Source organism: Cynocephalus volans, chromosome 5, assembly GCF_027409185.1.
Source record: "Cynocephalus volans isolate mCynVol1 chromosome 5, mCynVol1.pri, whole genome shotgun sequence".
Taxonomy (NCBI): domain Eukaryota; kingdom Metazoa; phylum Chordata; class Mammalia; order Dermoptera; family Cynocephalidae; genus Cynocephalus; species Cynocephalus volans.
The window spans coordinates 55793216-55818138 of NC_084464.1; the positions used below are offsets into that span (position 1 = coordinate 55793216).

General features: G+C 34.6%; 1 protein-coding gene across 4 annotated transcripts in view; it reads right to left on the reverse strand.

Moving 5' to 3' along the window:
• Positions 1-24923, reverse strand: part of SUPT3H (SPT3 homolog, SAGA and STAGA complex component) — a 547871-nt gene that overhangs the window by 81687 nt on the left and 441261 nt on the right. For all 4 annotated transcript variants that reach the window (XR_010023599.1, XM_063096838.1, XM_063096839.1 and 1 more), the window contains exons 8-10: positions 23780-23892; positions 22915-23022; positions 13765-13875 (exon numbers count right to left, since the gene is read on the reverse strand). Coding sequence is in view for 3 of the 4 variants with exons in the window: in XM_063096838.1 (XP_062952908.1) it covers positions 13765-13875; positions 22915-23022; positions 23780-23892 (332 nt within the window). In the remaining variant the exon portion in view is untranslated. The remainder of the gene's footprint in view (positions 1-13764; positions 13876-22914; positions 23023-23779; positions 23893-24923) is intronic.

A 24923-nucleotide genomic window follows, 5' to 3' on the forward strand; every position in this document is an offset into this window, starting at 1 on the left:
ATCATGATGAAATGAGGAAAAGTATACAGGATCTGAAAGAGGAAATATACAAGGAAATCAATGTCCTGAAAAAAAATGTAGCAGAACTTGCTGAACTGAAGAAGTTATTCAGCGAAATAAAAAACACAACGGAGAGTTTAACCAGCAGGCTTGTCGAAGTTGAAGAGAGAACCTCTGAACTTGAAGATGGGCTGTTTGAAATAACACAAGCAGACAAAAAGAAAGAAAAAAGAATCAAGGACATGGAAGAAAATCTGAGAGAGATATCAGACAACCTCAAGCGCTCAAATATCCGAGTCATGGGTATTCCAGAAGGGGAGGAAAATGGAGATTCCATTGAAAACATATTCAACAAAATAGTGGCAGAAAACTTCCCAGGTATAGGAAAAATCACAGATCTTCAGATCCAGGAAGCTCAGCGATCTCCAAATGTATTCAACCCAAAAAGGCCTTCTCCAAGACATGTCATAGTCAAATTGGCAAAACTCAGAGACAAAGAGAGAATCTTAAAAGCTGCAAGAGAGAAGCGTCAAATCACCTATAAGGGAGCCCCAATCAGGTTAACATCAGACTTTTCATCACAAACCCTAAAAGCTAGAAAGGAATGGGATGATATTTTCAAAATACTAAAAGACAAAGATTGCCAGCCAAGAATACTCTACCCTGCAAGGCTATCCTTCCGAAATGAGGGGCAAATAGTATATTTCTCAGACAAACAAAAACTGCGGGAGTTCACTACCACACGACCACCCTTACAAGAAATCCTCAAGGGAGTACTGGGTTTGGTTCCTGAAAAATAACTACCACTGCCATAAAAACCTAAGAAAAATCTAAACCCGCTAGTACAATAAAAATGGCATTCATGAAGAGAAAACAAGCTAACAAAAACACTATCTACAACCTAAGGAACCAACAAACAAAGAAACCAAACAGTAAATCAGAAAGCAAGGAATAAAAGACACCTAAGACAACCAAACAACCAATAAAATGCTAGGAATAAATCAACACCTTTCAATAACAACTCTTAATGTTAAAGGCTTAAATTCCCCAATTAAAAGACACAGACTGGCTGACTGGATCAAAAAGCAGGACCCAACTATATGCTGCCTACAAGAGATCCACCTCACCCATAAAGATTCACACAGACTAAGAGTGAAAGGATGGAAAAAGATTTACCATGCAAACAGAAAAGAAAAACGAGCTGGAGTGGCTATTCTTATATCTGACAAAATAGACTTTAAACTAAAAACCATAAAAAGAGACAATGAGGGACACTACTTAATGATAAAAGGACTGATCCATCAAGAAGACATAACAATCATAAATATGTACGCACCCAATGTTGGAGCAGCCAGATTTATAAAACAAACTCTATTAGACCTAAAGAAGGAAATAGACACTAATACCATAATAGCAGGGGACCTGAACACTCCACTGTCAATATTAGACAGATCATCTAGGCAAAGAATCAGTAGAGAAACACAAGATCTAAACAAGACTCTAGACCAATTGGAATTGGCAGATATCTACAGAACATTCCACCCAACAACCTCAGAATATTCATTCTTCTCATCAGCACATGGATCATTCTCCAGGATAGATCACATATTAGGTCACAAATCAAGTCTCAATAAATTCAAAAAAATTGGAATTATCCCATGTATCTTCTCAGACCACAATGGATTAAAACTAGAAATTAATAACAAACGAAACTCTGGAAACTATACAAACACATGGAAATTAAACAGCATTCTACTTAATGACATATGGGTCCAAGAAGAAATCAAGCAGGAAATCAAAAAGTTTATTGAAACTAATGAAAACAATGATACATCATACCAAAACCTGTGGGATACTGCAAAAGCAGTATTGAGGGGAAAATTTATTGCATTAAATGCTCACTTCAGAAGAATGGAAAGATGGCAAGTGAACAACCTAACACTTCACCTTAAAGAACTAGAAAAACAAGAACAATCCAATCCTAAAGTTAGCAGACGGAAAGAAATCATTAAGATCAGAGCAGAACTGAATGAAATTGAAAACCAAAAAACAATTCAAAAGATCAACGAATCAAAAAGTTGGTTATTTGAAAAGATAAATAAAATTGACAAACCATTAGCATGGCTAACAAAAAAAAGAAGAGAGAAGATTCAAATAACAAAAATTAGAAATGAAAAAGGCGATATTACAACTGATTCATCTGAAATACAAGGAATCATTCGAGACTACTATAAACAACTATACGCCAACAAATTTGAAAATCTGGAGGAAATGGATAAATTTCTGGACACACACAAGCTCCCAAAACTGAACCGTGAAGACGTAGAAAATTTGAACAGACCAATAACAATAAAGGAGATTGAAGCTGTTATCAGAAGGCTCCCAACAAAGAAAAGCCCAGGACCAGATGGATTCACAGCAGAATTTTACCAAACATTCAAACAGGAATTGACACCGATTCTTTACAAACTATTCCAAAAGATTGAAACGGACGCAAATCTCCCAAACTCATTCTATGAAGCAAACATCATCCTGATACCAAAACCAGGTAAAGATATAACCAAAAAAGAAAACTACAGGCCAATATCCTTGATGAATATAGATGCAAAAATCCTCACTAAAATACTAGCAAACAGAATACAGCAACACATACGAAAAATTATTCATCACGATCAAGTGGGATTCATCCCAGGGATGCAAGGTTGGTTCAACATACGCAAATCAATAAATGTGATACACCATATTAATAAACTCAAACACAAGGACCATATGATCATCTCTATAGATGCTGAAAAAGCATTTGATAAAGTTCAGCACTCATTCATGACAAAGCCCCTCTATAAGTTAGGTATAGAGGGAAAGTATCTCAAAATAATTAAAGCCATATATGCCAAACCCACAGCCAATATCATCCTGAATGGGGAAAAGCTGAAAGCTTTTCCTTTAAGAACAGGCACTAGACAAGGATGCCCACTCTCACCACTCCTATTCAACATAGTGTTGGAAGTACTAGCCAGAGCAATCAGAGAAGAGAAGGAAATAAAGGGCATCCAGATTGGAAAAGATGAAGTCAAACTGTCCCTGTTTGCAGATGACATGATCCTATATATCGAACAGCCTAAAACCTCTACAAAAAAACTGTTGGAATTGATAAATGATTTCAGCACAGTAGCAGGATACAAAATCAACACACAAAAATCAGTAGCACTTCTTTTCTCCAATAGTGAACATGCAGAAGGAGAAATCAAGAAAGCCTGCCCATTTACAATAGCCACCAAAAAAATAAAATACTTAGAAATTGAGTTAACCAAGGAGGTGAAAAATCTCTATAATGAGAACTACAAACCACTGCTGAGAGAAATTAGAGAGGATACAAGAAGATGGAAAGATATTCCATGCTCTTGGATTGGAAGAATCAACATAGTGAAAATGTCCATACTACCCAAAGTGATATACAAATTCAATGCAATCCCCATCAAAATTCCAAAGACATTTTTCTCAGAAATGGAAAAAACTATTCAAACATTTATATGGAACAATAAAAGACCACGAATAGCCAAAGCAATGCTCAGCAAAAAAAATAAAGCTGGAGGCATAACACTACCTGACTTTAAGCTATACTACAAAGCTATAATAAACAAAACAGTATGGTACTGGCATAAAAACAGACATACTGACCAATGGAATAGAATAGAGAATCCAGAAATCAATCCACACAGTTACTGCCATCTGATCTTCGACAAAGGCACCAAGCCTATTCACTGGGGAAGGGACTGCCTCTTCAGCAAGTGGTGCTGGGATAACTGGATATCGATATTCAGGAGAATGAAAGTAGATCCATACCTCTCACCGTATACTAAAATCAACTCAAAATGGATTAAGGATTTAAATATACACCCTGAGACAATAAAACTTCTTAAAGAAAACATAGGAGAAACACTTCAGGAAATAGGACTGGGCACAGACTTCATGAATACGACCCCAAAAGCATGGGCAACCAAAGGAAAAATAAACAAATGGGATTATATCAAACTAAAAAGCTTCTGCACAGCAAAAGAAACAATTAAAAGAGTTAAAAGACAACCAGCAGAGTGGGAGAAAATATTTGCAAAATATACATCTGAGAAAGGATTAATATCCAGAATATATAAGGAACTCAAACAACTTTACAAGAAGAAAACAAGCAACCCAATTAAAAAATGGGCAAAAGAGCTAAGTAGGCATTTCTCTAAGGAAGATATCCAAATGGCCAACAGACATATGAAAAAATGCTCAACATCACTCAGCATCCGGGAAATGCAAATCAAAACCACATTGAGATACCATCTAACCCCAGTTAGGATGGCTAAAATCCAAAAGACTATGAACGATAAATGCTGGCGAGGCTGCGGAGAAAAAGGAACTCTCATACATTGTTGGTGGGACTGCAAAATGGTGCAGCCTCTATGGAAAATGGTATGGAGGTTCCTTAAACAATTGCAAATAGATCTACCATACGACCCAGCCATCCCACTGTTGGGAATATACCCAGAGGAATGGAAATCATCAAGTCGAAGGTATACCTGTTCCCCAATGTTCATCGCAGCACTCTTTACAATAGCCAAGAGTTGGAACCAGCCCAAATGCCCATCATCAGATGAGTGGATACGGAAAATGTGGTACACCTACACAATGGAATACTACTCAGCTATAAAAACGAATGAAATACTGCCATTTGCAACAACATGGATGGACCTTGAGAGAATTATATTAAGTGAAACAAGTCAGGCACAGAAAGAGAAATACCACATGTTCTCACTTATTGGAGGGAGCTAAAAATTAATATATAAATTCACACACACACATACACACACACACACACAAACCGGGGGGGGGGGGAAGAAGATATAACAACCACCATTATTTGAAGTTGATACGACAAGCAAACAGAAAGGACATTGTTGGGGGGGAGGGGGGAGGGAGAAGGGAGGGAGGTTTTGGTGATGGGGAGCATTAATCAGCTACAATGTATATCGACAAAATAAAATTTATAAAAAAAATAAAATAATAAAATAAAAAAAAAAGAAAATAAATACCGACACAGAAAAGAAAGAAATCACCAGTTAAAATCAACATGCCAAAGAGAGTACTGCTATAACTGGTTGAGTGGTAGTGGAAAGTTTATAAGTGTCTCCGTGGCACTCATGAAAGCAGTGTTCACAGGTGAGTGGCAGGTGACTGATGTTTATGCCATCCTCCCCTTTTACTCCCTACCCCAGCAGTACAAAGCATTGTTTGTACTCTTTTTCCTCTCCTCCACTTAACATGGCCTTAATCATTCTTTTCTTCTATCATTTCAAGTAATTCCCAAGGTGAAAGACTCACTTAAAATTTTTTATATAATAAATTGTGCTCATGAAATTGGTCATGTTGTAATTTGGAATAAAATTATTTCAGAAGTCATATGGTAGTCATATGCCTCACTAAAAGCGGATTTTTAGGTGCATCTGATTTATGTTGGAATTAAGTTTCCATGTAAACTATTGGTTCATTTTAATTCTCCAAATCAATTTCAAATTATTGGAAATTGGATATATATGCATCAAGTTATGGACATTCTAAATTAGATAAAACATTTAAATATACATCAAACACTCAATTCAGAATGACAAGCTGCAAAGACCAAATCTGTATGCTTCTCAAGTATAAACTATTTGTTCACTGGCATTTCAATTTACAAAGGAAATTTTACATTGGTAAGTCAGCTCAGCCTTTCCATATAAAAATTTAGGTCTCAATCTATTGTTATTATAGAGGTAGCCACATGCTTTCTCTCCTGTTAGAAGCTGTAGCTCAAAGCCTAGGTACCAAAGTATCCCTATTGTAGCTCAAAGTACTACCTCAGGTACTCAAGAGGACCTTAGGGAACTGAACATCAACATACCCCAACATCAAGAGGTTTTGACCATGAGCTCCTCCTTTGAGCAGCTGAACCATTGGGGCCAGACCAGGGTGGCATACACAGTCTGCAAATCTATCCCACTTTAAAGAGAGAATTTTTTTTTTTGCAGCTGGCTGGTATGGTGATCCGAACCATTGACCTTAATGTTATAAGAGAGAATTTTTTGACTTTAAAAGGTAGATTTATGTATTGTGATACACAGCACAAAACTGTGTCTTCCTGACCATATTACTTATGATATAAAATGGAGTAGGCATATTCAGCCCTGTAGATTGGGTGAATTCTTACAGCTGTAGTTAATGGAGCAGACCTTTCCAGGTGGGGTCTTTCTGAGGAGTGATTAAACCTCAGGTACCCCTCTGGGTGGTGGAAATTCTTTACCATTTGTCTGTTCTGGTAGTGGCTAAGTGAACCTTCCAGGTCATGGCTTATTTGTTCTATTTTCCAGTCTACTTAAGTACTTAAAAATTAGCATTTAAAAATTGTGTCACATTTTTGACCATATACTACAGTCTTAGATTGCAAAAGCAATAATACATAAGTAACAGCTTGGATATGGGGGAAAAAATAAAATATAAATAAATAAATACACACACATACACTCACATACATATATGTAAATAATGTCATCAACAGAGATTGTTCTCATGATATCTGTCTAGTCTATTTGAAAACAAAAACTTGATGAAGCAGCTATTACTTCTTTTTGAGGTAATACTGCTTACTTCACGATTGGAAGGTGTTCCCCTTGTACTACATGTTTTCCTTTTGTGGAATTTTATCCATTACTTTGAGTTACCATTTAAAGTTAATTTTCAAAAACCCTATATCCCTTTGCTACCCTTTAATTACTTCTAGTTTATTATCAGCACTGACCTCTTTTTCTTCTCTTTCCTCCACTCCATTGCCTCAACCTATTAGTCATTACTTGGCTCTTATCTATGGGTTTCAGATTTTCAGTCCTTCGTTATAAGTTGGTTCTTTCAATTTCATTTGGTTTTTAAATTCTTACTTTCAATCATTTCATATTTTTCTAAATCTCATCTTTTTGATCTATTGCTTAAAATAACTTCATTTGTAATGTAGAAAAAACAAAACAAGGGATACTTAATTTCATTCTTGCTTCTCAATTGTAACATTCTAAAAACATTCATGAAACAGGATATATTACTTTAATCATCAATATTAAAATCATACTCTTCAAATGAAATTATCAAATGAGAGGAGCAAAAAGAAAAAAGAGTAGGAAAAAATATGGAACAGAAATACAGCAAATACAGGATTCCCTCAAGTGAAATAACCTCTGCATAACTGGCATAACTGGCATACCTGAAGGAGAGGAAAAAACAAGAGATGTAGAAAGCATATTCAAGAACATAATGGCTGAAAATTTCCTAAGTATAGAGAAAGATGACAGCATCTAGGAACAGAAAGCTCAGAGGTCGCTGATCAAATTCAATCCAAGGAGGAACAACCCAAGACACACCATAATCAAATTATCAAAAACCAAAGACAAAGAAAGAATAGTGAAAGCAGCAAGAGAAAAGAAACACATAAAATTCAACAGAGCCCCAGTACGTGATTTGGCAGATTTTTCAGTAGAAACCCTACAGGCAGAAGAGAATGGAATGATATATTCAGGTTGCTGAAGGAATAAGACTGTCAGCCAGGAATTCTATATCCAACAAAACTAACCTTCAAATATTAAGGAGAAATAAAGTCTTTCCCAGACAAACAAAAGCTAAGGGAATTCATCAACACTAGACCTACATTACAAGAAATGCTAAAGGGCATTCTTCAGTCTGAAAGAAGATGATGCTAAGGAGCATCAAGAAAACATTTGAAGGTACATAATTCATTAGTAAAGTAAGTTCACAGACAACCTCATAATACTCTAATATCATAAAGGTAGTAAATAAGCCACTTACATCCTTAGGATGAAGACTAAAGGACAAACCTAAGAAGACACTACCATATATAACAACCATATAAGTGACAGGTGATATTAAAAGATGTAACTGGAAACAACAAATTGACAAAAGTGGGGGGCGGGGAATGATGACAAAGAATAGAGTTGGCTTTAGTTTTTTCTTTTCTGTTAGATATCAAAGTTAAGTTATTAGTCTAAAATATTATAACCATAGCATGTTTTTAGTAAGCCTCATGGTAACCATAACACAAGAATGTATAAGATTCATACTAAAAATAAAAGAAATTGAAATACACTGCTAGAAAAAAACCCATTCAACCACAAAGGAAGAGAGTAAGATTGGGGAAAAAAGGATCAATAAAACAACCAGAAAAAGAGGAATACAATGGCAGTAAAAAGTTCCTATATATTAATGATAACTCTAAATGTAAATGAATTAAATGCCTCAGTTAAAAGACACAGAGTGGCTCAATGGATAATAAAAAAATAACCAACAATATGCTGCCTACAAGAAACTCAGTACACCTATAAAGACACACACCATCTGAAAGTGAAGGGATGGAAAAAAATATTTCATGCAAATGGAAACCAAAAAAGAGAAGTAGCTATACTTAGATAAAATAGACTTCAAGCCAAAGAAAGTCAAAAAATATAAGGAAGGTTATTATATAATGATAAAAGGATCAATTCAACAAGAGGAAATAACAATTCTAAATATATACAAATCCAACTCCAGAGCACCCAGTTATATAAAACAATTACTATTGGACCTAACAGGAGAGATTGACTCCAACACAATAATAGTTGGGGACTTTAACAATTCACTTTCAGCAAAGAATAGATCACCTAGACAAAAAATTAACCAGGAAACATCAGAATTAAACTCTACTCCAGGCTGACTGAGCCTAACAGATATATATAGAACATTTCATACAACAGCTGCAGAGTATACATTCTTCACAGCAACATATGGAACATTCTCTGGAATAAAGCATATGTTAGGTCACAAAACAAGTCTCAACAAATTTACAAAAACTGAAATTATATCAACTACCTTGTCACCCAACAATGGAATAAAACTAGGAATCAACAACAAAAGAGACACTAGAAATCATATGAATACATGAAAATTAAACATGCTCCTAAACAATGAATGGGACACAGAAGAAATCAAAAAGGAAATTAAAAAGATCCTGTAGACAAATGAAAATACAACATACCAGGTCCTATGTGATACAGCAAAAGCAGTTCTAAGAGGGAAGTTTATAGCAGTAAATGCCTACATCAAAAAGAATGATGTCAAATAAGCAAGCTGACGTTACACCTCAAGATGCTGGAAAAACAAGAACAAACAAAACCCCAAATCAGTAGGAGAGAAATAAGTACAGAAGTTCCTCAGACAACTATAGATAGAACTACCATATGATCCAGCAATCCCACTAATGGGCATATATCCAAAGGAATGGAAATCATCATGTCAAAGGGATATCTGCATTCCCATGTTCACTGCAGCTCTATTTACAATAGCCAAAATATGGAACCAACCTAAGTGTCCACTGACGGATGACTGGATAAGGAAAATGTGGTATATATACACAATGGAATACTACTCAGCCATAAAAAAGAATGAAATTCTACCTTTTGCAGCAACATGGATGAGTCCGGAGAAAATTATGTTAAGTGAAATAAGCCAGACAAGGAAAGAGAAATCCTGCACGTTCTCACTCATAACTAGGTGCTAAGAAAGAGGAAAGAAAGATGGATGGATGGATGGAAGGAAGGAAGGAAGGAAGGAAGGAAGGAAGGAAGGAAGGAAGGAAGGAAGGAAGGAAGGAAGAAAAGAAAGACCAACCAGAACAATACAGTGAACTTGCAGAAGGAGAAAACAAATCTAAGGATACTAGAGATGGGGGGGGGGCAGGGTGGAGGTCTGGGAAGGGATAGGTTGGGTAAAGGACATAAAGAAAAATCATGATTTTTATAATGAACATGCACATAATAAATAATAAAAAATATTTAAAAACATAAAAAAAGAAAGATCAGAGAAAAAAATAAATGAATTAAAGATTAAAAATACAAAAGATCAATGAAACAAAGAGCTAATTTTTCAAAAAGATAAATGAAATCAATAAACCAGTGATGAACAAAAAGAGAGATGACTCAAATAAATAAAACCAGAAATGAAAAAAGAGACATTACAACTGATACCATAAAAATACGAAGGATCACAAGAGACTGCTATGAACAAATATATGAGAACAAACTGGGAAACATAGAAGAAATGGATAAATTCCTGGATACATGCAACCTACCAAGGGTGAACAATGAAGAACTAGAAAACCTAAAGAGACCAATAACAAGTAATGAGATTGAAGCAGCTATTAAAGGTCTCCCAACAAAGAAAAACCCAGGAACAGATGGCTTCACTGCCAAATTCTACCAAACATTTAAAGAACTAATACTAATTCTTCTCAAACTCTTCCAAAAAATTAAAGATAATGGAATACTTCCAAACTCACTCTACAAGGCCAACATTAACCCCATACCAAAACCAGCAAAAGACACAACAAAAAAAGAGAATTAAAGACCAATATCCCTAATGAACACATTATACATCACATCAACAGAATGAAGGGATAAAACCATATGATCATTTCAATAGATGCAGAAAAAGCATTTGATAAAAATCCAACACCCCTTCATGATAAAAACACTCAACAAATTAGGTACAGAAGGAATGTATCTCAACACAATAAAGACCATATATGACAAACCCACAGCTAATATCACACCAAATGGACAAAAATTGGAGGCTTTTTCCTCTAAGATCTGGAACAAGATAAGGATGTCCACTTTCCCCACTCTTATTGAACATAGAACTGGAAGTTCTAGCCAGTACAATAAGGCAAGAGAAAGCAATAAAAGGCATCCAAATTATAAATGAGGAAGTCAAACTATCTCTATTTGCAGATGACATGACTATATACATAGAAAATCTTAAAGACTCCACCAAAAAGTTACTAGAACTAATGGTAATAAATGAACTCAATAAAGTAGCGGGATACAAAATCAATACATAAAAATCAATAGCCTTCCCATATGCCAGTAATGAAATAGGTGAAGAAGAAATCAAGAAAGTAATCCAATTCACAATAACTATCAAAAAAAATGAAATACCTAGGAGTAAATTTAACCAAGTGGGTGAAAGACCTCTATAATGAAAACTATAAAAAAACTGAAAAAAGTCGAAGGTGACACAAATAAATAGAAATATATTTCATGTTCTTGGGTTGGAAGAATTAACATCATAAAAATGTCTATTTGACTCAAAGCAATCTACACATTCAATGCAATCCCTATCAAAATACCAATGACATTCTTCACAGAAATAGAAAAACAACCTTAAAATTTGTACGGAACCACAAAAGCAATATTGAACATAAAAGAACAAAGTTGTAGGCATCACAGTTCCTGACTTCAAAATATACTATAAAGCTACAGTAACCAAGACAGTATGGTCCTGGCATAAAAACAGTCAAATAGACCAATAGAACAGAACAGAGAGCCCAGAAATAAACCCACACTGTTATAACCAACTGATTTTCAACAAAGGTGTCAAGAATATGCAGTGGAGAAAGGACAGACTCTTCAAAAAATGGTGCTGGGAAAACTGGACATTCAGATGCAGGAGATTGAAACTAGACCCCTATCTCTCACCATACACAAAAATCAACTCAAAATGGATTAAAGACTTCAATTTAAAACCTGAAACTAATTGAAGAAAACACAGGGAAAACGCTACATGAAATGGGAGTGGGTAGTCGTTCTTTGCGTGAGACTACAAAGGCACAGGCAACTAAAGCAAAGATACACAAATAGAAGTACATCAAACTGAAAAGCTTCTGCCCAGCAAGGGACACTATTAACAAAGTAGACAACCTACAGAATGGGAGAAAGTATTTGCTACACATCAGACAAGGGGCTAATATCCAGAATATATAGGGAAATCAATTCAACAATAAAAAACAAATAACCAATTAAAAAATGGGCAAAGGACCTGAAAAGATATTTCTCAGAAGAAGACTACAAAGGGTCAACGAGCACATGAAGGGAAATGCAAATTACAACCACAAGATGTCATCTCACCCCAGCTATAACGGCTACTATCAACAAGACAGAAAATAACAAATGCTGGCAAGGATGTGGAGAAAAAAGAATTCTTACATTGCTGGTGGGAATGTAAATTGGTACAGTCATTGTGGAAAACAGCACAGAGGTTTCTCAGAGAACTAAAAATAGATCTACCTTATGATCCAGCTATCCTGCCATTAGGTATATACCCAAAGGAAATGAAATCAACACATCAAAAAGACACCTGCACTCCCATGTTCACTGCAACACTATTCACAATAGCCAAGAGATGGAATCAAACTAAATGCCCATCAACAGATGAATGGACAAAAAATTTGTGGTATATATATACAATGGAATACTATTTAGCTACAAAAAGAAACAATATGCTATCATTTGCAGAACATGGAAGGAATTGGAAACCAACATGTTAAGTGAAGTAAGTCAGGCACAGAAAGACAAAAAAATGCATAATCTCACTCACGTGGAATCTAAAAAAAAAAAAAAAAGTGGTTCTCTTAGAAGTAGAGAGTAGAATAATGGTTACCAGAGGCCAGAAGGGGAGAGGGATTAGGGGCAGGAGAAGCTGTGGACTAATGGGCACAAAACTATGCTATGTACCCCTAAGTGAACCATTGTGCAGTATATGCATGTACTGAAAATGGCACACTGTACCCCACAAATATGTACAAGTAAATGTTAAAACTTTTTAAAAATCACGTTCTTATGATATACAAGATAAATTTTAAATATTAAATAAAAGTGAAAATAGTCATCACTACTACAGAAAGCTTCTGGAAACACTTAAGTAAAGCATTCTCTTTAAATACAGGGAAAAAAGGAGATGATATAATTCAGAAGAAATCATGACTGGCTGGCCTGTTAGCTCACATGACTTCTGTGAACAAATAATAGTAAAATCCACTTTTAAGTAGAAATGTATACTATGTTGTACTTATTTATTTATTCATTTGTTTATGTATAATGTTATTCTTATATATTTTGCATTAGTATTTTAAACAGAAGTGAACATTAAAAAAAGCAAATTTTACTTTTCCTTGGTTATGTAAATCAAAACTTACTTTCTGAATAGCAAACCAATTCCTTATAAACGGAGTAGGATTTGGAGAAACTTCTATTAACTTAAATAAAGATTGTTTTTAAAGGGCCCCAAAATGAGCATTTAATTAAAATACACACACATGTACACACTTTCTTTAGGCTACTGAAATACCAGCTCTTTAATTCCCCAGTAAGAAAAAACAAAACCCTGATTATAAGCTTTCAAATCATTTGAAGATATGAAAAGACCGTCTGCATTTCAGCTAATCCAAAGCCAAAAGAAATAATTTCTTCTTCTTCTAACTCAAAGTATGTTTAGGAGAAGGACATCTGATAGAAGTGGTAATGCCAATCTAACCAATTGTAAAATATAAAGTGCTTCTAGCAATATTTGGATACATATAATTTGACAAGATTTATAAACCTAAGCTTTGAAAAATAGAAACTATAAGCCCCAACAAAAAAACTTAATTTGTAACTGAAAAAAATAATATTTTGTAGAAAAAAGTGGTGTCCTTCCAAAAAGAGACAAAAATGACTAACTTTTATTTCCCAAGAGAATTATGCCACTTTTATACAACAAAATTACAGTCACCACAAATTGCTTTCAACAATTCCATTTCTTCTTCATTTGACCACTTGAAAATCAAAATTCTTTCAGATTATAAATATAACTTTTTATAACTCTGTTATTACATACTGTGAATGGGGAAAGGGGGCCAATCTTGTGGCCATAGCGTCGAATAGCCTCTCTGATGTGGCAGGGCTGGATGGCATCGCTGTGAGCCTCAACACCACATGCCGCAGTGCTCTGTGACAAAAAAACACATAAATTGTTACTAAATCAAAAACACACAACAGAACTACAGTGTATAAAATATGAAAATAAACCTTTATAAAATAGATCGTTTTTTCCCTTAGGACACACATCACTGCTGCCATATACTACATCCAAAAAAAAAGTTCCATTAACAAATCAAAGATGACTTTTACATGACCCTTTCCTAGCAGACGTACCAAATGCAATTTTTATGTTCACAATATTTCACCTAAGCCTGCATGTCAAGGTACAAAAGAATACAGCCACTTGTACGCAGATGAAAAGTATCACGGGAGCTTGTTGAAAGAACTGCAGGAAGCTATTTTTTTAGAAATATTAAAATATTTACTATTATAAATGTTTCTTGGGAGCTTCTTGGGTATATTTATGAAATAACTTGAGGGTCATCAATTTAAAATGAAAAAATGTAAACTTGCCACTTATTTATTTATGATACTGGGGACTATCATAGAAGACCATCTAAACTTGGTTCCTAATTTTCTAGGTGTCCTCAGAACAAAACAAAACCAAAAAATTTTGTATTTTAATTTGGCTCATTTGTAAAAGGCAGGTTTAAAAGCACAAAAAGACACAATAAACCAAAAGATTATTTGCAATGAGAGTATAATACCAACTCAAGAAACGACAAATGCGTGTGTATGTGCGTAACACAATTTTTTAAAAAAATTAAAATGCTCAACAGGGGCAGTATAGTCTCATGGTTCATTTACAAGCTCTGACTTCCCAACTACCTTGGGTCCAGATCCCAGTCCTATCTGCTACTAGTTCTTTCAAGTCACATATCTCTGGGCCTCAGTATCCTCATCTGTAAATTGGGGTAAAAATTATAATTGCTTTGTAGGACTGTTGGGAAAATTTAACGAGTTAAAATATACAAACTACTTAGAACAGTGCCGGATACATGTTAGCTATTAATAGTAGTAAGGTCTAAAAATGGAACCTCCATGTTCTTGAAATAGTAAGCTAGCTTACTTTAAAGCAAGTAGGTACCTGATACCAAGTTATTAATCTTAAAGAATGAAGAGAGAAATATTCATCGTGGGCATTACTTTAACTGTGGTCTAGAAGTCATTCATAATCATGTAATTAATAGTAGTTGTTTTTCTGATAATTACTACAATTCTTCTGGATTACTATAAATTTTTAATCTTAGATTTCCTTGTAGGAAATATAACTCTATGGACAGCAATCTCTATGGATAGCAATTTCACTTATCCTGCAAATATATTACAGAAGTACAAAGCAATACATATGAGGGTACTTCAAAAAGTTTGTGGAAAAACAGAATTAAAAGATAATACGAATCTTTCCATGAACTTTTTGAAGTACTCTTGTATATAAGGATTATTTATTGCAGTACTATCTGGATTGATGAACTAAAATGTCCATCAATGAGTGATTGGTTAAATAAATTATAATACATCCATTCAAAGAAACAGAAATCACAGCAACCACCAAAAAGTATAAAAAAAGAATAGCAAATTCCATAATACTTCTATGAAGCTATCTCTAAGACATACAAGGGTACTTCAAAAATTTCACAGGAAGATTTGTATTATCTTTTAATTCTATTTTCCATGAACTTTTTGAAGTACCCTCATATTATGTGAAAAAAATGCAAGGTATCCAATCAGGTAGCACCGTGTTATTACTTGTTTAAAAAAAAAAAAAAAAAGGCTGAACATTGTATATTTGTTTAAGCAGAGAATATCTCTGCAAGGGTACACCCAAAATCAGTAAGAATGGTTATCTCTCAGAGGGTAAATGGGTGGCTGGAGGACAGGGGTTAGGAGGAGACTTTTCATTGTATACCCTTCCGTAGTTTTAAAATATACTTTTTGTACCACGTGCACGCTTTCCCTATTACAAACTAGTAAAACAATTTCAAATTCCTACAAGAGTGTCTGCTAATTATCCAAGTTGACCCTGAAACAAAACCTAAAATATAAAACAAAACATCTTGATTATTGTTATTATTTTTAAAAGATTTGAAATAAGCTGAATAGGAATTTACTCTAGGGTATCTTCCACAATTTCATTCCAATAATACCCTAAATAACATGTCTGCTCTGCCTGTAATAACACAGATTAAGTTATCTTAACCCTCTCTTTGGCACTGATATAAAAGTGCACAGCGTTTCTTTGAGTGCTTTCTCAATTCTTATTCCAAATTCTTTTGTTTCAATTGGGATATATTAGAATAAATGCAATTATCAGGTAGCCAGATGAGGGTCAAGACTTTTTGCAAATCCATTCTGCTCCACACTATGAATGTGAGTAATACAGACTCATTCACCCGCTAGTATAACAGAACTTGTGAAGTAGTTTGAGGAATTCTATCCATTCATGGAAATGCCTGCAAATATTTAGCTGGATTTGAAATCTAAAGGTAGTCTTCCAGTGGAAACTCAAGTGGAAATACAGAAAGAGAGACATCAAGAGGGTCAATAACCTATGTAATGAGTGAGGTGAGAAGTCCTTTCTGTGTGTTCCTCAATGGCATCCCCTAAATTCACTTCTTCCTCCCTGCAAATCAGATTTTTTACAATTCTTTTCTCCATGGCCAATAAAGACCATTCTTTTCCTCTACATTTATGCATAAATTTGGTTTTGGTATAGAACATTTTCGTCAAAATCTCTCAGGACCTCTGGCATGGCAATCAAATAGAATTTGGGAACACTGAAGGAGGATGCTGCTATGGTCTGAATCTTTTTGTTCTCCCAAAACATGTTAAAATCCTAACCCCAAGGTGATGGATTAGGATGTGTGGCCTTTGGGAAGTGATTAATTCACAAAGACGGTAGCATCTATTTAAAAGGGTCCTGAGAGTGACCCCTCACCCCTTCTCTACCATGCGCAGTTAGAGTGAAAAGATGACTTGGAAGCAGGAAGTGGGTCCTCAATAGACAACAAATTTGCCAACACCTTGATCTTAGACTTCCTAAGCCTCCAGAACTGTGAAAAGTACATTTCTATTTTTTATAAGGCATCCAGTTTATAGTATTTTGTTATAGCAGCCCAAAAAGACTAAAGTAGAAGCATAAGTTGGAAACTACCTTGTGATTGCTACATGAAAGATATGGCGACAAGTAAGTCAGCCTGCTTGAATCATGTTATCTTTACCAAAAAGGTGAAGCTGACATACATAAAAATAAAAATATTCAATTTAATGAAAAATGTCAGCAGATTTTTCATTTTGCCAATTTCAGGTTCATCTGCTATAATTAGGCAACTGCTAACATTAGCATGAATAAAGTTAACATGTGCACTTCTACACTTTGATTTGCCCATTGAGCTCTTTGGAAGAAAGGCTTTAAATCTAAAATGTTATATTCCCAGTATTTTTTCACCTCAACAAATATCTTCATGTCCCTTTACTCTGTCAGTATCCAGTCCCTTACCAAGGTGCTTATAATCTTTTTAAATTAAAAACTTATCCCAAGTTTAGAAATTTCAGTTTAGCAGTGATTCTAGCATTTTTATAATATCCTTCAAAATGGTTTCTGAAGGATTAACATTAAACTTAAATATTCGTTCTCCATTTAAAAACATATTTTTTTATCATTAGCATATTCATTATTACAAATCATGATTTTTCTTTATGCCCTTTACCCGAACTACCACTCACCAAACCTCCCCTTTCACAGCCCCCATCTCTAGTATCCTTAGGTTTGTTTTCTCCTTCTGAAAGTTCAATGTATTATTTTGGTCTTTTTCTTTCTTTCTTCCTTTTTTCCTTTCTTTCTGTCCTTCTGTCTGTCTTTCTTTCCTTATTTCTTAGCACCCAGTTATGAGTGAGAATATGTGGTACTTCTCTTTCCTTGTCTGGCTTATTTCACTTAACGTAATTTTCTCCAGACTCATCCATGTTGTTGCAAATGGCAGAATTTCATTCTTTTCTATGGCTGAGTAGTATTCCATTGTGTACTGTTCCACATTATTAATAATCTTATATCTGCTATAAACATATGTGAAGAGTGTTAGATTTATTTATCAATTCACCTTTCCCATCCTGATTATGCCCACATTTTAGGATATTCTTGAAATTTCAAAAACTAAACCCACATATTTGACAAAATGCTGAGTCTGTTGTCTATAGAATATTTGCAAAAATCTTTGTGGGGCCTAACTCTATGTTTACTTAAGTAAAGTACGAGCTGTTTGGTAAGGTTCTTCTCCATATGTCAGGTCCTCTTCCTCTTGGCTGCATTCATACTCCATTCTTGTATCCTTCCATTTTGCCTTTATTTATGTCTTTTCATCCAGAAACTGATGCTGGGTACTAGATGCTGAAGTATCCACATGGAGTCCTACACATTTCCTGCATCTGACTATTGTTCCTCTGCTTGTCTTTCCTGGTTTGCATTGAAGAAAATCTCTCTACAGTTTGAACGCTGAACTGTGATAAAAGGAAGTCATATTGAAATTTCTGTCACTCCTGGATATCCTACAAATGTCTGTACCTGTTCTGACTCTCTTCCTCCCAACATGAAAATTCTTGACAGGGTAAGAATGTCCTATCTTTTCTAAGTTTCCCCCTTACCAGAGTCAACATCTAAGAAGGACTTGGAATCTCAGACAATTGCCTCTTATTCTTTCCACATCTATGATGGTGAACTAAATCTTTTGCTAAACTTGAAATCTTAAATCTTACATAAGAGTAACACATGTCTCCAACTAGAGTGAATGAAAGGTTAATACTACTTTATTAATAACCTTGTCATTCACTGACCATGAAGGCTGATATGTAAAATCTGGCCAGGGAAGTGTCCTCTTTCTGCTCACTGTTTGCTGTACATACAGCAGTCCCAAAGATTTATCCTTAGAGAGGATTTCTTTTGAGATGAAGGTGAGCCAGCCTTTGGCCAAAGGGTACAGTATATAATGTAGTTATTTTTTTTTATTTCAAAGTTTAATCAAAATGGTAATTGTTAAAATTATAGTTCTATATAACTAGAGAAAGCTTTTCTTTAAAGAAATTATAAAAGTTATTTAAGGAGAAGACAAGAGCAAATCACTGAATTGAAGAAGTCATACTTTATTAAATCTGGATGGGACACAAGATATCTATTCTAAACTTTTCTAACTTCTATCCCATTTTACAGATGAGAGTGAAGATAAGGGACATGCCCAAGGTTAACAACGACAGTATCACAGATATGGCTATACATCAAATCTCTTGGCTTTTAGTACACATAGCTGGTATATAGTGGAGACTTTATTATTTTATATAGAATGAATTGTACCATGATATGACCATAGCTAAAATTTCCAATGAGTAAAAATCAAAATATAGCAAGAGACAGAATATAGAAAGATGTGTATGAACAAGCAGAGAAATAATTAATGGCTTTGAGTGGGCCATTATTAATTCTGATGCCACTAATTTGGAATTTAGAAGAATTCAAATGCTGACTGGGCTAATACTTTACTCAGGAAAACTTTGCCATAAAATAACTCAAATTTGAATAGTTTCAATAAGATCATGAGAGAAATCTTTAAATATTTCAGAGAAAAATTTCAAGAATTTCACAAAAATTATTTTATGTATAATAATTACTAGGTTAATTAAAACTCCTTTCACATACTTTATAAACCAAATCCACTGAAGAGGTCTTCTGGGTAACATTTTGTTACCATAGTTTAGGTACTGGATGAATTGGAAAGTACTATGGCTAAAATTCTTTAAAACTAATTCAGAATACATAAGTTCTTTATAGTTCAGATTTTCCCTTAGTCAATAATCAGTGAGCTTAAATATAACACCAGGAGTGAATCCTAACATAAACTATGGACTCTGGGTGATAATGTGTCAGTGTCAGTTTATAATTTGCAACAAATGTTGATAATGGGGGAGGCTACACATGTGTGAGGATGGGGTATAAGGAAAAAATCTCTGTACCTTCCACTTAATTTTGCTGTGAACCTAAAACTACTCTAAAAAACAATTTTTTTTTCTTAAAAGACAAAAAAGAAAAAAGAAAAAAAAAGAGGAAGAGGAAGAGACACCAGAGTGCTCTTTCTCTCTGTGTGTGCACATACAGCGGAAAGACCATGTGAGGAAATATCAGGGAGGCAGCCTTCTACAAGCCACCAGGAAGAGAGGCCTCACCCAGAAACCAAACCTAATGACACCTTGGTCTTGGACTTCCAGCTCTCAGAACTGTGAGAAAATAAATTGCTGTTGTTTAAGCCAAACAACCAAACAAACAACAAAAAAAAGGGAAAGAAAGAAATTTATAAGCAAATAAAAATCTTAAGTCTTTTTCATGTATGGTATTATTAAGCTACATTTTCCTCACCTTATCAACCATACTATTTACTGGCCTACAATTCTCTATAATATCTTTAAAAAATTATGCTAGACTTTGCAAAACACCTTGTTGAAATTCAGATACTGTTTCAAGAGTATTTCCTTTATCTGCTTACCTAAAAACATATCATTTGCTCCTGGGGGAAAAAAGATAGCTCTTAGGAATCACTACTTCCTGTATGTTAGAAAAGTAATCTAGAAATTAACCTGTATTAATATTAAACTTGCTAATCTAGTATGAGGAACTCAAGCTTAACTAGCTCAGTCACTTACAGGGTTAGTACTCAAGAATTATACTCCTTAAAATACAATGCATTGTGTATTAACCCCATGTATTCCGTTTCCAATTCCAATCCACTTGGAATCTTCCTAAAACAACTTTTGAACTCATCACACTTCAGCCAAGAAACTTTCAACTATTCCTTATTAACTCCAGCAGTCTGAAACCCCACACAATTGGAAATTAGCATATGATATCTCAAATTGTTTGTTATTTTGCTCTTTTATTTGCTTGTTTGTTTTATGAAATGTTCTCTCTTTGTGAAAATAGATTATATCAGTCTCCAAAGTTCTCCTTTGGGCCCTATTTGGTATATAGTCCTTGATGTAGAGGCCCCTGATGTTGGTTGCTGATTTGTAATTTTGATGAGTAAGATTCCTACTTTAGAGCGACCAATCTCGTTGTGTTTTGTCAGGTAATCAAAGGCAAGGAGGAAGACTTCTAGTCTCTCTGAATGTTCATTTTGACTACCAGTCACAGGGGTGGAGGGGAGTCTGCCAGGCCAGGAAAAAAGCTTGAGTCTTGTACTAACATATTTTGTCAGGATGCTCTCTGACACTTATGCTTCCACCTCTCAGAGAGCCCAGGAAATCTAGCACACATACGACATTTTTCCAAAGTGCTGGGTAGCTGGGAACAGCAGCTGTGGTTGCTGAGCAGTTGCCCAGGGCAGTTCGGCCACCCTGGGAGAACCAAGAAAGGGGGGTGGGGGTGGGATAAACAGTTTTCCAAGCCAGGCAAGCAATCACTTGGATGTTAAGGAAAAACTAGGCTTGTTATGTTCACAGTAAATTTCCTCAATTAGAAATGTTACAACAAATTTGTCTGATGTTAATGGAAAGCATACTTACACACATATTCATAAAGTGAACATGCATCAAAGAAAGACATTTTAAAGGGTGTTCTTTGACATCATAATTTGGGTTTGTAACACAAAGAAAACAAACAGTGTTTAATCAACTAAGTAAGCTTCAGGGAGCTTTAAAGTATGTTGACTGATAATGATATATGACCTTTTCCAAGAAAAAAATGGACTTTTTAATTGGCATAAACATTTTAATCCCTGCTTGGGTTCCAAGCCAATCTGGTTTCTCTAAGGGGCATAAAAAGATGTCAAACTGACTTTTAGTTCATAATCAGATGCTACATAGGCATAAATCTTAATATATTTTCTAAGTATCCTAGAGCAGAGATGCTTAAACCTGAGGTCTATAAGGTTCACAGATCCCTTAGATCCATAGAATAGCTTCAGAGGGTCTCTGAACAACATGAAATTGTATGCAAAATTTGTGAATGTGTTTGTGGAGAAAGGGTTTATAGTTTTCATCATATTCTCAAAGGGGTCTGTGACCTAAAAGAGATTACAACTACTTCTTAGAGACTATTTAAGCCACAATCCTAACCTACAAATGTCAGTAGGGAGTAGATGTTTGCAATTAAGGTATAGATATAAAATAGGTTAAGCCACGTTCAGGTTATACATTTCACTCGACTTGATCCAAAACTTACTTCACAATTATATATGTAGATATTAACCTAACCTTGCTGTCTTCTCTATGGTAATTAGATTGAATTATGTGAAATTGCTGTTTTTGTTAGTAAAAAAGGTAAAATATTGGCAAGTGCATTCAACATAGTAAATTACATTTCTGGTTTTTAGGCACTGCTGCTTAAAGAGAAAATTCTTTATACTAAAACTGGTGCATAGTAATTATACAAAGCCTTAAAACTGGCAAGAAGACTTTTTTTTTTTTTTTCTTTTAGATCAATTTTATTTTTTATTTTTTATTTTTTTATTTTTTTATTTTTTTAAATTTTATTTTGTCGATATACATTGTAGCTTGGCAAGAAGACTTTAAAGTCCCTGTAGGTGGGGATTCTAGCAGCACAAACTGGATCACAAAAGGATATGATTTCCACATGGTAGGGACAATCTAAAAACTGAAGATAAATGGAACCAAGCTTCTTTAAACCATATTTATAAATAAAGCAATAATTGAAATGGAAAGTTAATAATAAATTCCAGGAATTATTATTATGTGAATAATAACACTATCATCTTTTTTAGGCACAAATAAATAAATTTTTCCATCATTATTCAATCACCTAAACCAGCTCTTCATCTCCCATGGAAATGAGAAGTGCTCTGCAACTATCCCTCTTTCACTGAAGGGATAGGAATGCTAAGTGAAGCACGGAAAAGGTGAAAAAAAAATCACTGTATTAAATGGACTGTCAGGGCCTGACACATAGATGGTAGGTACTTAATAAATATTTGTTTGAATATTGAATATATTAAGATTCTTTACTGAAGGTTATACATCTCTACATAATCTTTTTCAAAGAACTACTAATGTAAATACTAGACATGTGACAAAATCTACAGTTGTATTAGACAGATTTTTTGATACTTACCTCAGCAGAGTTGTGATAATGAATAAAGGTTGCAGAAATGGCATGGCTGAAGGGGTCCCCTGCCTTGGTTACCATGTCCTGCCTCACAAGAAGAGCCAGATCCACTAACTAGAAGATCAGAGCAATGAAAATAAAGTCACATAGCTGGAAATAATCATAAATGCCACTGAAGTGGCAAACTGAAAGCAATACATTTTGAATGTTATTGATTATACTGTCTGCCTAAAAATCTACATTGTGGACATGAGCACACACTTTGGTTGACTGGTAAATGGACCTACCCATGAATACAAATTATATATTCTGACCTTTTAAAGAAGTGGTTCTCAAAATTTATTTCATAATCACTAGGTTTCTCGGCTCCAAGCCCAGTGATTCAAATTCTTATGTCTGCTGTAAGGGTGTAGTCCAGGAATTTGCATTTTAAACAAGAACCAAGGAGATGCTGATGCTTGTGGTCTAAAGACCACACTTTGAGAAACTCTGTTAGAGGGCAGTGATCTAGGTTTGGGTAAGCACTCAGAAGATCTCATATACTTAGAAAGGTATTTTTCAAAGTTCAAAATAATCTCTAAACAAGGCATATATGGTCTTAGAGTTAAATGTCAAGAAAAAGCATGTGGAGATTCCACTCACGGTAATGATAAAGTTGCAAGAAACAGTCTTTTTTACCCTAACACCCACCAGAGCTGAGAATGCAAAGAAACATGACTCAACTAAATTCTAGAAAATGGTATAACTATCATAGAAGAAACTCATGATTCTTCTTACTCCTGTAAGAGCAGCAGGTTGAAGAAATGATCATGGACAGAGATAAGGAGAAACCAGCCATGTGTGGCCCAATATGAAAGATTAGAATTCTTACCTGTGCCACAGTTTCATATGCTAAATATGCCAAAATTTCCATAGCACCAACATTGGGTTTTATCTCCATACTGCTACAGTCCAACCAGTCTCGAAACTTGGAAGCTTTTTTGGCTACAAATTAAAAGAAAAAGTGAAGAAAATTTAATTTTGAAAGTGTTTTAATACAGCATACTAGTATCACAAAAGGAAAAATATGTCTCCTGAGAATTGCACACAAAAAATAATGCATATAAAATGCAATGTTTCCAAACTTTTATTAATGTCTAGATATTTTAGCTCCAAGAAATCCAAGTTTTAACCCTGTTACAAAGCAACACAATGGCTGCTTTCAAGAAATCCCCTATGCATTTAGGTCCTTTATAGCTACACTATATGACATAGCACAAGGCTAATTCAAAAAGTTTGTGGAAAAATAAAATTAAAAGATAATACGAATCCTTCTTTGAACTTTTTGAAGACCCCTCATATACTAAACCACTTAATGTTTAACACATCTCACAATGCTTCAGAATAAGTTAACATTGACCTTATGTTACAACAATAGTCAGAAGAGTTATTTCCTTGACGAAACTTTAATTTACTCTTGTAGAAAGAAAATCCTGCAAGAAAAAACCTGTGATGAAAAAAGGAACATACAGAAACTGCATTTCTATTACTTTTCAAACTGTGTCTATTACTAGAATAGGCTCAAAGTTTGAATTCAGAATTAAATAAAATAAACTGATATCTGGACTGATTTAAGCCTGTGAAGATGTCCAAATTCTTAAACCCGACTCTCAAAACCATCCAGACTGATTCCAACCTGCCTTTACATTACTCCCCTCTTAAAGCGTCACATGGCCTTGAGTATAATCCCCTGTGTTCATTCCTGCTTCTCCTTTCCTTCCATGGAATGCTCTCCCATTACTTTTTTTCATTCATATGAAACTTGACCACAGAGGCCAAAGGTATACTCCCTCACTCTAGCCATTTATTGAATACTTACATCATTAGATATCCTCTCATGTTTGCTTATAAGCTCTCAAACTATATTACAAGTGCTTTGAGGGCAAAACTATGACTCATGTCTCTCTGCATACCTAACAATACCAAGCAAATATAAAACCAAGTATGTATGGAACCTTCATAAATATCTAAATATC